The sequence below is a fragment of the Apostichopus japonicus genome, chromosome 7 (assembly GCF_037975245.1).
Source record: "Apostichopus japonicus isolate 1M-3 chromosome 7, ASM3797524v1, whole genome shotgun sequence".
Classification (NCBI taxonomy): Eukaryota; Metazoa; Echinodermata; class Holothuroidea; order Aspidochirotida; family Stichopodidae; genus Apostichopus; species Apostichopus japonicus.
This window is the reverse complement of record NC_092567.1, coordinates 10487152-10500867: the sequence shown is the minus strand read 5'-3', so window position 1 is coordinate 10500867 and position 13716 is coordinate 10487152. Positions and strand designations below refer to the sequence as shown.

Sequence of the window (13716 nt, the reverse complement as noted above, 5' to 3'; positions counted from 1 at the left end):
GTCAGTGAAGAGCACAAGCTGTAGAGACTTGAAAGAGTGATGTCTATGAAAGAATGTAACCATCAGATATTAGAATATACAGCTTATTGCATGTAATCTAAACCTCAATGGATTTTTTGCATTTCTGGTTAAGGAGTAGTTTTTGGTTTCGATGATAATCGTAACCTATGCATACATGATGGCGTGTGTGTGTGTGAGTGCGTGTGTGACGCCCAGCTTGTAAACACGATCTCTCAAGAAGGGAAGGTCAGACCCATTTCACATTTAGTGTGTAGAAGTAACACGTTATGTACAAGATGCCTATTGTTTTTAGTGGAGGTCAAAGGTCATTTGAGGTCACCAGGGGTCAAATTGTGAAACCTTGTAAACACAATATCTCAAGATGGGAAGCATGGGCATTCCTCATATTTGGTGTGTAGGAGTACCACACTGTGTAAAAGAAGCCTGTTGTTTTTCGTGGAGGGCAAAGGTCATCAGGGGTCACATTGTGAAAGCCTTGTAATCACAGTATCTCAATACTAGAACCTTGGGCCAACCTTTTATTTAGTGTGTAGAAGAACCCCATTGAGTTAAAGAAGTCTATTCTTTTTGGTGGAGGTCAGAGGTCATTTTAGGTCATTAGAGGTCAAATCGTGAAACCCTTGTAAACATGTACATCCTCACTATACATTATATCAGATTCATGAAAACACTGCTCATGTTACCTCATCGAAACCACAATGCATATTTGCATTCTGCTTCTTGTTTAAAACAGTACACTGATTATTTATGAGGTACCATTGGCATTTAGCTTCATAGCCTAGTGTAAATCATTCATACAGATAAAAATACTTCATTCTCGATATATCATTCCATTCAACCTGTTTAATGTGCTTTGTTTTGGAACTTTCTGGTCTTTAGATTTTGATTTCACAATTCCACTGAATACAATTTAATACTTTCTTTTCCTTGATTCCACATTCCCACACACTTGCAAACTCCATTAAGAGAGGCCTGGAGAGCAAAACACTCCTATTCCTGCAATATCCCGGTTGATATTATGGTTGGTGGTACAGATACTATCAGCACTACTACTGTAGTATAATTTGCGGTATTTATACATAGTTAGCTTCTTGAGAATACGGCATATGAATTGTTACTTGAAAGTAACATTCCAATTTGGAATGTTATGGCCTGAACATGTTATTTCAATGTGAAAGGGACATCCTGATTCAGGCTCTTAACAGAGAATTGTTTACAGTCAGTGTTTGTTTATTAATATGGAGTACGACCTTAAGTTCCTTTTTCAGTAACAGATTACTATTACTATGCAAATTATTATGCATATAATTGTGCATATGTATTATATAATGACCTCACGTGAGTTAGGGTCATCAGTGTTGCTGCTCTATAGTTCTACTCTGCTAGAATTGGTAACAGTTTTGACAAATACTTCTCAGCATATTACCATCGAAATTGTAAACTTACTTTGAAAAACAATTACAGGGAAAAGAGAGAATTTGCAGAGGATGATTTATTTTTATGAGGTCATGAATATAATATGTTGTTTTCTTCTGATAATAAGTTTTGACTGGTTTGTTACATATTTCACTCTTACAATGTCAACCAAATTACGGATTCCTTTGAATTTTATTTATTAGTTTGTGTTCTTGTCTCTATACTTACAAACTAAAGTTGCCTAGAATGAAGATAGTCACAGCGTTTGTTTACAGTCTAACATTTTGTGTATTGCTATTGTGGTTTTCGACCAGGTCATCTATGAGATCTTTGTGAAATGATATAATTATCAAAAGCTTCATTTTTAATACATTTTGGATTAGGTTGACTTAACAAATAATACTACTAAAAGCACTAAAAAGTAACGTAGAATCATGAATATCAATACTACTACTCATATTTAGGTAAAAAAAGACTTCTTAAATTAAGGCTAATACTACATGGCTATTTTGATAAATGATTGAAACATGATGAATAAAAACAAAGAAATTTTCAGCAGCGTTGCCTTGATGATATCATTCATTGTATTGTTGCCAGATGCAAAATATTACCAACTCTATATAATTCATATCTTTGTGATATAAAATGTAATGAGGATCTGGTTTATATATTTACTTGCATAGTTTTGATCTTTACCTCAGCAATTTTGAAAAGCAATCAAATATAACCACTGGAAAAGCATTTTAACAAGATGTGGGGATAATTTTATTGAACTGACGAGCACAAATAGCAACAATCTAGTTCATAGGCTGAATAACGTGTATTTTAATAGATACAAAAGTCAAAGTATCCAATATGGTTATACACTCACAGCAACATACAAATTTGTGTCCATCCTAGATTATCCAGATGTGTACAATTTGCTTGTAAATCCAGTGTAGTCAGCTTTTTCCGACATTGCCTTGGTCTTCCTGAGGGTATCTCTACCTTTAGGCGCTCTTGTCTTCAAATACAACAAGCATACATACAGAAAGATCCAAACCCAAATCTTTGTTATGTTGAACTTGGTCAGTGGCAAATGATGACTTTATTTACTTACTTTGAAAAGCGTGTTGCATAAATGTTAATTTACATATATACATAACACACACTGTGGGTTGGGGTTAAGAGGAGCGTAAGTTGTTTACCTATGCACATAAAAGGACATCATACGAACAATACTTCCATCTCTTAGGTTTACTCATTACCTTACACATCAGAGATGACAAACTGTGGTCATGCATCAATATTATCTGTACTGAAGACTTACCTTCACTAAGCATCCACACCAGATGATGAGAGGCATAAAATTCACAGATGATTTTGTGCCATATTCGTGCTTCCGTCTTATATCGACACTGGGAAATGTCAAAAACCACTTCCTGTACCAACATCCCGAGCTCTATATAGTTATCATAGAACTCTTGTCCGAGTTCCGAAACTAAATAGGTGTTCTCCCATGTCAGCTGCTGGTTCTTCCGTGTGAGGCCTTCAAAAGCAATACGATACAGTTTAGCTAGTTCCGTTTTAAAAGCAGACACCTCAGTATTAGCACATTTCTTGCTTTTCATATGGTTATGAACGCATGCGATCACATAAGTGAAAAATCTTGTTACTGTGCTAAATATCTCGATTTCTGGCCTCTCGTGTGCTATGTGAGCGACCATAGTGGAGAAGAGAGGGACCTGACAGAGATCTCTTAAGAAGGGGTTTCTCTGAAGCTGCTCTTCGATCCGATCTGCCAACTGGACATCATCAGCCACCGCCTTCAGCACATAGTTTCGACGTTCAGCCACCCCAAACCCTGTTAATCTGATTCGTTTTGTTTCGGGGTGTAAGTTAGGCGGGAGGTTCAATGTCCTGGTAAGTATGATGGCAAGAATGTCAAGAAACATTTTCATCTCAATGATGGAGGAGATATCTGTTTCGGTTTCATTCTTGTCAGGATACTCGTCATAACTGTCAAATAAAATGACAACAGACTCTTTGTTTACTCTGAGGATTTCCTCGATGCAAGATTCATTCATGCGTGCATCTTTAGGCACTATGGAATTCTTGATGGCAGTGTATATAGACTTTACACCTGCCAGTTGCCTCAACTGGAGAAATATAAGTATTTCTACATCTTTGAGCGGAGATTCAGGGTTGTTAGTACACCAGTCACAGACAAACTGTGATGCAAGTGTTGATTTCCCGAACCCAGGGTCAGCCTCAATTAACGTTCTCTTTGACTTAGTTTCGGAGCTGCTCAGGATATCGTTGTAAGATTCTAGCACATCGGGCTTTTGCATGAAATCACCCTCCTGAGCCGAGCAGTAAATACCTCCCTGAACAAATATACTGTTAACCTTACACTTTTTCATTGAAGGAAATGGCTTAGCTGTTTCGTAGTGCTTTCGATAGGCTGTTTTTGCATACTTGATGAGATCGTTTTTCTTTCCTGAGATAAAAAAAAAAAAACAATTAGAGTTTTAGCACTTGAAAGGTTACATGCAGACATTGTGACCTTACTTCTGAAACAAACTTATCATCGAGTGGGTTTAAGTGAAACGGGAGTGCAGTATAAAACTCTCAATTGTGAAATTCAGTTTACATTTATGGTTAAATATCAGTCACCAAGTATGTCTAGCTTACTTTGTAGCTACTTTGTATTGGTGACGTAACGTCAAATCATATAATGGGTTACCAATTTTTATTATAAAAGCTACATATTTTAAAACACTGATAGCAATAGATGCTTAACTGAACTTTCTTTAACTATGTTGCACTCACCAAAATTCAAATTCTCATGATAGCGGAGACGATGTCAAAGTATAGGGTGTCAAATATCATAATGTAATCATATATGCCTATTCATTGAGTTAATGCTAAATATCAAACCAAGATGTACTAATCTCTACCAATAGCGTTGAGCTTAAACAGAAAATCCATCCCCTCATTCTATAGAGCGTGGAACTGACAATGTAACTCTAAAGTTTATTTATAAGTGAAAGAACGTCATCATCAGGTGGTATTACTTCCATGTCGTGCATGCTCTCATGTAATGGTGAACGTGTTATTTCACTACCAATCACTTAATTAGCATTGCTAACCCACTTGGTAAAAAATTACAGTGTGAAATTCAAATTATCAAATATTATTGTCATAAACTATTTATTATCAAATTACTACAGTTATACCCATGGGTAGACAACACATGTTAAGCGCATCGAATTGAAAAATGATACCATTATCGGTCTCACTAACTTTACTACACACCCTATATTGAACAATGTAACATACAATTACTTAATGTCCTAAAACCGTTTGTAAATTGGAATAAGTTACAAGTATACGAATTTAACTGGAATATGTTTTATTTATCATTTGCTGCCATCAGAGATTCAAGAGGAGAACACTTTCAGTTTCTATCCATTCAAAGAATATTAGCTACAAACTTGTTTTACATAAAATCAAACAATTACCATTGGATACGTTTTATGAGAACGAAAATGAGGCATTGGAATATTAATTTTTGGACATGTAGCATTACCTGAGAATTCCAGTAAAATATCTCATTCAGATGTATTGTAGACGGCTTTGACCTTAGGATCGAGAATATTAAATTTGAATTACTAAGATACTATACACCCAATCATCTTGTTTTATTATTACACGCAAACTATTTTATCTTCAATTGTTAAATGAACAACAATCATCCAGCTATATTTGATGAAACTTCACTTTAGCAAATCCTTCGAAAATTACCAATCGATGGAGGTAATGCGCATTCTTAAGACTGCTGCGAGTGCATACGAACATTCATGTACAAAGATATGCTTTAAGTTACAGTACCTTCTACTTGAGCCTTAGACTGATCATCACTGGAACATAGTCTCCCTGTATGTTCCTCATACAGCTTTCTTACACGCATCTCAATCCCAGAAAGACAAATTTTCTTCAGCGCACACAGAAGTGTCATTATACTTGTTGGCTCTATTTGTCCTCTCTCTTCCATATAACGAATCATGAGAAGGCCTGCACTGGCTGCATTGCTCAACTCTTCTATGGCGACAGGCGGATATTCAAAGAACGTAGCAAGATCAAGAACAATTTTAACAGTCAGAACGGAAGCAAGTGCAACTTTGAAACTACCAAAACCTGTTGAAAATAACGAAAGAGGATAAAAGACACCTAACTAGCACATGGAACACTCCTTCAGATATGAATGCATGTAGTAACAACGGATGCGTTAGTGATTTGAACATAAATACTTTAAACTTGTCAATCAAAATGTAATGACCTGTTAATCCCTTTCACTTTCAAAAGATTTACATATGATATAATGTTGCCAATATATATTGATATCCGCATTACATTCGCCAATGTTACGTGTTTTTATAAAAGAAAAGTAAATATGGCTTCTCAACTATATTAGTAAAAGCAACAGTGTACCGTGGATTGTAGATAAAACCATCTAACACAAATAAGACAACATAATTGCGAATTGTTCAGCTTTCAACTTACCGTTTACTGCCTTCTTCAAATCTGGTTTGATGTCCACGGGATTAACATTGGCAGCCATCTTAGGTCTGTAATTTTGCATTCAAAATAAGCATTAATTTGACTGGAAATTCTATGTAAAGGCATTACCTGGATTACTCAGGATATAAAGGGGTTTCCAGAATATTTAAACTTGGAATGGTTAATGCTAATTTGTTTTGGCTGATTGTCTCTCTCTTGTTATCGATGTTGCAAACTTTATAATTGCTCTACATGATGTGTATGAATCTAACGTTTATTGTACATAACTTGTTCAGTCCTATCCATACATCCTATCGAGCCATCCTATCCATCATATCCATCCATCCTTTCGACCCATCCTATTCTTCAATCATATTCATCAATCCTGTCCTACAATTCATACTATCCATCCAGCATATCCATCAATCTTATCCATCCATCCTACCCATCCATCATATCCATATATCCTATTCATCCATCCTACCTATCCGTCCAATCAATCAATTCATCCTATCCATCCATCCTATCCGTCCATCCTATCCATCCATCCATCTAATCCATCCTATTCAATCCATCTAACCTATCCATCCATACTATCCATCCATCCATAAAATCCATCAATCCAATATTATCCATCTTATCCATCCTATCCATCCATCTTATCCATCCATCCTATCCATCCATACTATCCATCCATAATATCAATCCATCCTATTCATCCATCTTATGCATCCTATTCATCCATCCTATCCATCCATCCAACCATCCATCCATCCATCCATCCTATCCATCCATCATATCCATCCATCCTATACATCCATCCAATACATCCATTCATCTTATCCATCCTATCCATCCAACCTATCCGTCCATCCATCCATCCATCCTATCCATCCATCCTATCCAACCATCTTATCCATCCTACCCATCCATCTTATCCATCTGTCTTATCCATCCTATCCATCCATTTTATCCATCCATCCTATCCATCAATCCTATCCATCCTATCCATCCCTCATATCCGTCCATCCTATCCATCCTTTTCCATCCATCCTATCCAACCATCTTATCCATCCTGTCCATTCATCTTATCCATCTATCTTATCCATCCTATCCATCAATTGTATCCATCAATCCTATTCATCCATCATATCCTTCGTATCCATCCATCCATCCAATCCATCCATCCTATCCTACCGTATTATCCATCCATAATATCCATCCATTATACCAATCCATATTATCCATCCTTTTCATCCATCCTACCCATCCATCCATCCATCCATCCATCCATCCATTAATCATCCATGCATCATATCCATGCATCATATCCATCCATCCTATCCATCCTTTCTATCCATCAATTCTACCCATCCGTCCAATCAAATAATTTATACTATCCATCCTATCCATCCATTATATTCGTCCATCTTATCCACCCTATTCATCTATCTTATCCATCCATCCATCCAATCCATAGTATCCATACTTTTCATCCATCCTACCCATCCATCCAATCCATCCATATCCATTAATCATCCATGCATCATATCCATGCTTTCTATCCATCTATCCATCCATCCAATCCAGCCATCCATCCATCCAATCCATTCTTCCATCCATCCATCTTATCCATCCATCATATTAATCTTATCAATCCTATCCATCTAATCAATCCATCCTATCTTACCATCTTATTCATCCATCCTATCCATCCATGTTATCAATCCATCCTATCCATCCATCCTATCCATCCCATCCATCCCATCCATCCATTCATCCATCCATCCTTTCCATCCATCCATCATATCCATCCATCCATAATATCCACCAATCATATCCATCAATCCTATTCATCCTATCCATCCATAATATCCATCCTATCCATCCTATCCATCAAACCTATCCATCAATCATTTCCATCCATCCTATCACTCCATCATATCCATCGTATCCATCTTATTCGTCCTATCCACCTTATCTATCCATCCTATTCATCCATACTATCCGTCCATCCTATCCACCCTACTCATCCATCCAGTCCATCCTACCCATCCATTCATCCTATCCATGCTTCTTATCCATCCATCACATTCATCCTACCCATCCATACTATCGATCCATCCTATCCATCAATCATATCCATCCATCCATTTATCATATCTATCCATCCTTTCCATCGATCCATCCATCCATTCATCCTATCCGTCCATCCTATATATCCAGACTATCCGTCCATCGTATCCATCCTATCTATCCATTCATCTTATTCATCCATCCAATACATCGATTCATCCTATCCAACCTATCTATCCATCAATCCAACCCATCCATCCAATCCATCCATCCATCCATCCTATCCATTCATCCAATACATTCTTTCTTCCTATCTATCCATCCTATCCTTCCATCATATCCATTATATCCATCTTATCCATCCAATCCATCCATCTTATTCATCCATCATATCCATCGTACCAATCCATCCTATCGATCCATCCTATCCATCAATCATATCCATTCATCCTATCACTCCATCATATCCATCGTATCCATCTTATCCATCGTATCCAACCATCTTATCCATCCTACCCGTCGATCTTATCCATCTGTCTTATCCATCCTATCCATCCATTTTATCCATCCATCCTATCCATCAATCCTATCCATCCTATCCATCCCTCATATCCGTCCATCCTATTCATCCTTTTCCATCCATCCTATCCAACCATCTTATCCTTCCTGTCCATTCATCTTATCCATCTATCTTATCCATCCTATCTATCAATTGTATCCATCTATCATATTCATCCATCATATCCTTCGTATTCATCCATCCATCCAATCCATCCATCCTATCATACCGTATTATCCATCCATAATATCCATCCATTATACCAATCCATATTATCCATCCTACCCATCCATCCATCCATCCAATCATCCATGCATCATATCCATCCATCCATTCTATCCATCAATTTCTACCTATCCGTCCAATCAAATAATTTATAATATCCATCCTATCCATCCATCCTATTCGTCCATCTTATCCACCCTATTCATCTATCTTATCCATCCATCTACCCTATCCATAGTATCCATACTTTTCATCCATCCTACCCATCCATCCAATCCATATATTAATCATCCATGCATCATATCCATCCTTCCTATCCATCTATCCTATCCATCCAATCGATCAATCCATCCAATCCATTCTTCTATCCATCCTATCCACCCTATCCATCCATCCATCATATCAATCCATTCATCCATCCCATCCATCCATCAATCCTTTCCATCCCATCCATCATATCCATCCATCCATAATATCCATCCATCATATTCATCCTATCAATCCTATAAATCCATAATATCGATCCATTGTATCCATCCTATTTATCCATCCTATCGATCCATCCTATCCATCAGTCATATCCATCTATCCTATCACTCCATCATATCCATCGTATCCAACTTATCCATCCATTTTATCTATCCATCCTATTCATCCATACTATCCATTTATCCTACCCATCCTATACATCCATCCTATCCATCCATTATATCAATCTATACTATCCATTATATCAATCCATCTTATCCATCCTATCCATCCAACCTACCCATTATATCAATCCATCCTATCCATCCAATCCATCCATTCATCTTATCCATGATTCTTATCCATCCATCATATTCATCCATATTATTCATCCATCATATCCATCTTATCCATCCTATCGATCCATCCTATCCATCAATAACATCCATCCGTTCAATCCTACCATCCATACTATCAATGCTTCTTATGCATCCATCCAATTCATCCATACTATTCATCCATACTATTTTTCCATCCTACTCATCCATCCAGCCCATCCTACCCATCCATTCATCCTATCTATGCTTCTTGTCCATCCATCACATTCTTCCTATCCATCCATACTATCGATCAATCCTATCCATCAATCATATCCATCCATCCATTTATCAAATCTATCCATCCTTTGCATCGATCCATCCCATCCATCCAATCCATCCATTCATCCTATCCATCCTATACATCCTATCCATCCTATCCATCCATCCATCATATCCATCCATCCTATCTATCCACCATATCCATCCATCCTATCCATCCATCGTACTCATCCATCCAATCCATCCATTCATCCTATCAATCCTATACATCCATCCTATCCATCCATCCATCCTATCCAGCCATCCATACTATCAATGCTTCTTATGCATCCATCCAATTCATCCATCCTATCCAGCCATCATATACATCTATCCTATCCAACCATACTACTAATCCATCCAATCCATCCTACCCATCCATTCATCCTATCCATGCTTCTTATCCATCAATCACATTCATCCTATCCATCCATTCTATCGATCCATCCTATCCATCCATCGTACTCATCCATCCAATCCATCCAATACATCCTATCAATCCTATACATCCATCATATCCGTCCATCCTATCCATTCTATCCATCTTATCCATGGATCCATCCTATCCATCAATCATATCCATCATATCCATCCTACTCATCCATCCAATTCATTCATTCATCCTATCCATCCCTCAAATCCGTCCATCCTATCTATCCTATCAATCCTTTCCATCTTATTCATCCTATCCATCAATTCTATCAATTCCATCCTACCCGTCATTTCTATCCTATCAATCCTATCAATCCATACTATCGATCCTATCCATCCATCCTATCCGTCCATCCATCCAAACCATCCATCCAATCCATCCATCTATCCTCTCCATTTTTCTATCCATCCTATCCACACTATCCATCCATCCTAAACATCCATCCAAAACATCCTATTCATCCTATCCGTCTATCCAACCGTCCATCCAATCTATCCATTCATCCTATCCATCTAATACAAAAATTCATCCTATGAATCCATCCTATCTATCCATCCATCCAACCTATCCATCCAATACATCCATCCATCATATTAATTCATCAAATCCATCCTATCCTTCCTATCCACCCTATCCATCATATCCATCCATCCTAAACATCCATCCAATACATCCAATACATACTTCATTCCTATTCATCCATCCTATCCTTCCATCATATCCATCTTATCCATCCAACCCAACCATCTTATCCATCCATCATATTATTCGTATCAATCCTATCCATCCAATCAATTCATCTTATCTTACCATCTTATTCATCCATCATGTCCATCCATCTTATCAATGAATCCATCCTCCATCCATCCTATCCATCCTTTCCATCCATCCATCCTATCCACCCTATCCATCATATCCTTCCTATCCATCCACCCTAAACATCCATCCAATACATCCGTTCTTCCTATCCATCCATCCTATCCTTCCATCATATCCATCCCATCCATCCATCTTATCCATCCATCATATTAATCTTATCAATCCTATCCATCCAATCAATCCATCCTATCTTGCCATCTTATTCATCCATCCTATCCATCCACGTTATCAATCCATCCTATCCATCCATCCTATCCATCCCATCCATCCATCCATCCTATCCATCCATTCATCCATTCATTCATTCATCCATCCATCCTTTCCATCCATCCATCATATCCATCCATCCACAATATCCATCAATCATATCCATCAATCCTATTCATCCTATCCATCCATAATATCCATACATTGTATCCATCCTATCCATCCATCCTATCTATCAAACCTATCCATCAATCATTTCCAACCATCCTATCACTCCATCATATCCATCGTATCCATCTTATTCATCCTATCCATCTTATCTATCCATCCTATTCATCCATACTATCCGTCCATCCTATCCACCCTACTCATCCATCCAGTCCATCCTACCCAACCATTCATCCTATCCATGCTTCTTATCCATCCATCACATTCATCCTATCCATCCATACTATCGATCCATCCTATCCATCAATCATATCCATCCATCCATTTATCATATCTATCCATCCTTTCCATCGATCCATCCCATCCATCCATTCATCCTATCCGTCCATCCTATCTATCGAGACTATCCGTCCATCTTATCCATCATATCTATCCATTCATCTTATTCATCCATCCAATACATCGATTCATCCTATCCAACCTATCTATCCATCCATCCAACCCATCCATCCAACCCATCCATCCAATCCATCCATCCATCCTATCCATTCATCCAATACATCCTTTCTTCCTATCTATCCATCCTATCCTTCCATCATATCCATTATATCCATCTTATCCATCCAATCCATCCATCTTATTCATCCATCATATCCATCGTATCAAACCATCCTATCGATCCATCCTATCCATCAATCATATCCATTCATCCTATCACTCCATCATATCCATCGTATCCATCTTATCCATCCTATCCATCCATCTTATCTATCCATCCTTTTCATCCATACTATTCATTCATCCTACTCATCCTATACATCCATCCTATCCATCCATTATATCAATCCATATTATCCATTCTATCCATCCATACAATCCATCCAATCCATCCTATCCGCCCATCCTACCTATCCAGACTATCCGTCCATCCTATCCATGCCGTTAATCCAACCAACTTACCCATCATATCAACCCATCCTATCCATCCAATCCATCCATTCATCATATCCATGACTCGTATCAATCCATTATATTCATCCATTATATCCATCCAATCGATGCATCCTATCCATAAATCATATCCAACCATCCTATCCTACCATCCATACTATCAATGCATCTTATGCATCCATCCAATTCATCCATACCATTCGTCCATCCTATCCATCCTATCCATCCCTCATATCCGTCCATCCTATTCATCCTTTTCCATCCATCCTATCCAACCATCTTATCCTTCCTGTCCATTCATCTTATCCATCTATCTTATCCATCCTATCTATCAATTGTATCCATCTATCATATTCATCCATCATATCCTTCGTATTCATCCATCCATCCAATCCATCCATCCTATCCTACCGTATTATCCATCCATAATATCCATCCATTATACCAATCCATATTATCCATCCTACCCATCCATCCATCCATCCAATCATCCATGCATCATATCCATCCATCCATTCTATCCATCAATTTCTACCTATCCGTCCAATCAAATAATTTATAATATCCATCCTATCCATCCATCCTATTCGTCCATCTTATCCACCCTATTCATCTATCTTATCCATCCATCTACCCTATCCATAGTATCCATACTTTTCATCCATCCTACCCATCCATCCAATCCATATATTAATCATCCATGCATCATATCCATCCTTCCTATCCATCTATCCTATCCATCCAATCGATCAATCCATCCAATCCATTCTTCTATCCATCCTATCCACCCTATCCATCCATCCATCATATCAATCCATTCATCCATCCCATCCATCCATCAATCCTTTCCATCCCATCCATCATATCCATCCATCCATAATATCCATCCATCATATTCATCCTATCAATCCTATAAATCCATAATATCGATCCATTGTATCCATCCTATTTATCCATCCTATCGATCCATCCTATCCATCAGTCATATCCATCTATCCTATCACTCCATCATATCCATCGTATCCAACTTATCCATCCATTTTATCTATCCATCCTATTCATCCATACTATCCATTTATCCTACCCATCCTATACATCCATCCTATCCATCCATTATATCAATCTATACTATC

The 13716-nt window shown here is 37.7% G+C and overlaps 2 protein-coding genes across 17 annotated transcripts in view; one reads left to right on the top strand and one right to left on the bottom strand.

Annotated features, from left to right (window-relative positions):
* LOC139970087 (uncharacterized) overlaps nt 1–13716 on the top strand; it is an 853056-nt gene that overhangs the window by 267808 nt on the left and 571532 nt on the right. The window lies entirely within an intron of this gene.
* LOC139970039 (uncharacterized) overlaps nt 1–13716 on the bottom strand; it is a 69725-nt gene that overhangs the window by 49830 nt on the left and 6179 nt on the right. Inside the window, exons 3-5 of the mRNA XM_071975622.1 lie at nt 5983–6047; nt 5311–5616; nt 2747–3916 (exon numbers count right to left, since the gene is read on the bottom strand). Coding sequence (XP_071831723.1) covers nt 2747–3916; nt 5311–5616; nt 5983–6040 — 1534 coding nt within the window. The 5' untranslated portion in view covers nt 6041–6047. The remainder of the gene's footprint in view (nt 1–2746; nt 3917–5310; nt 5617–5982; nt 6048–13716) is intronic.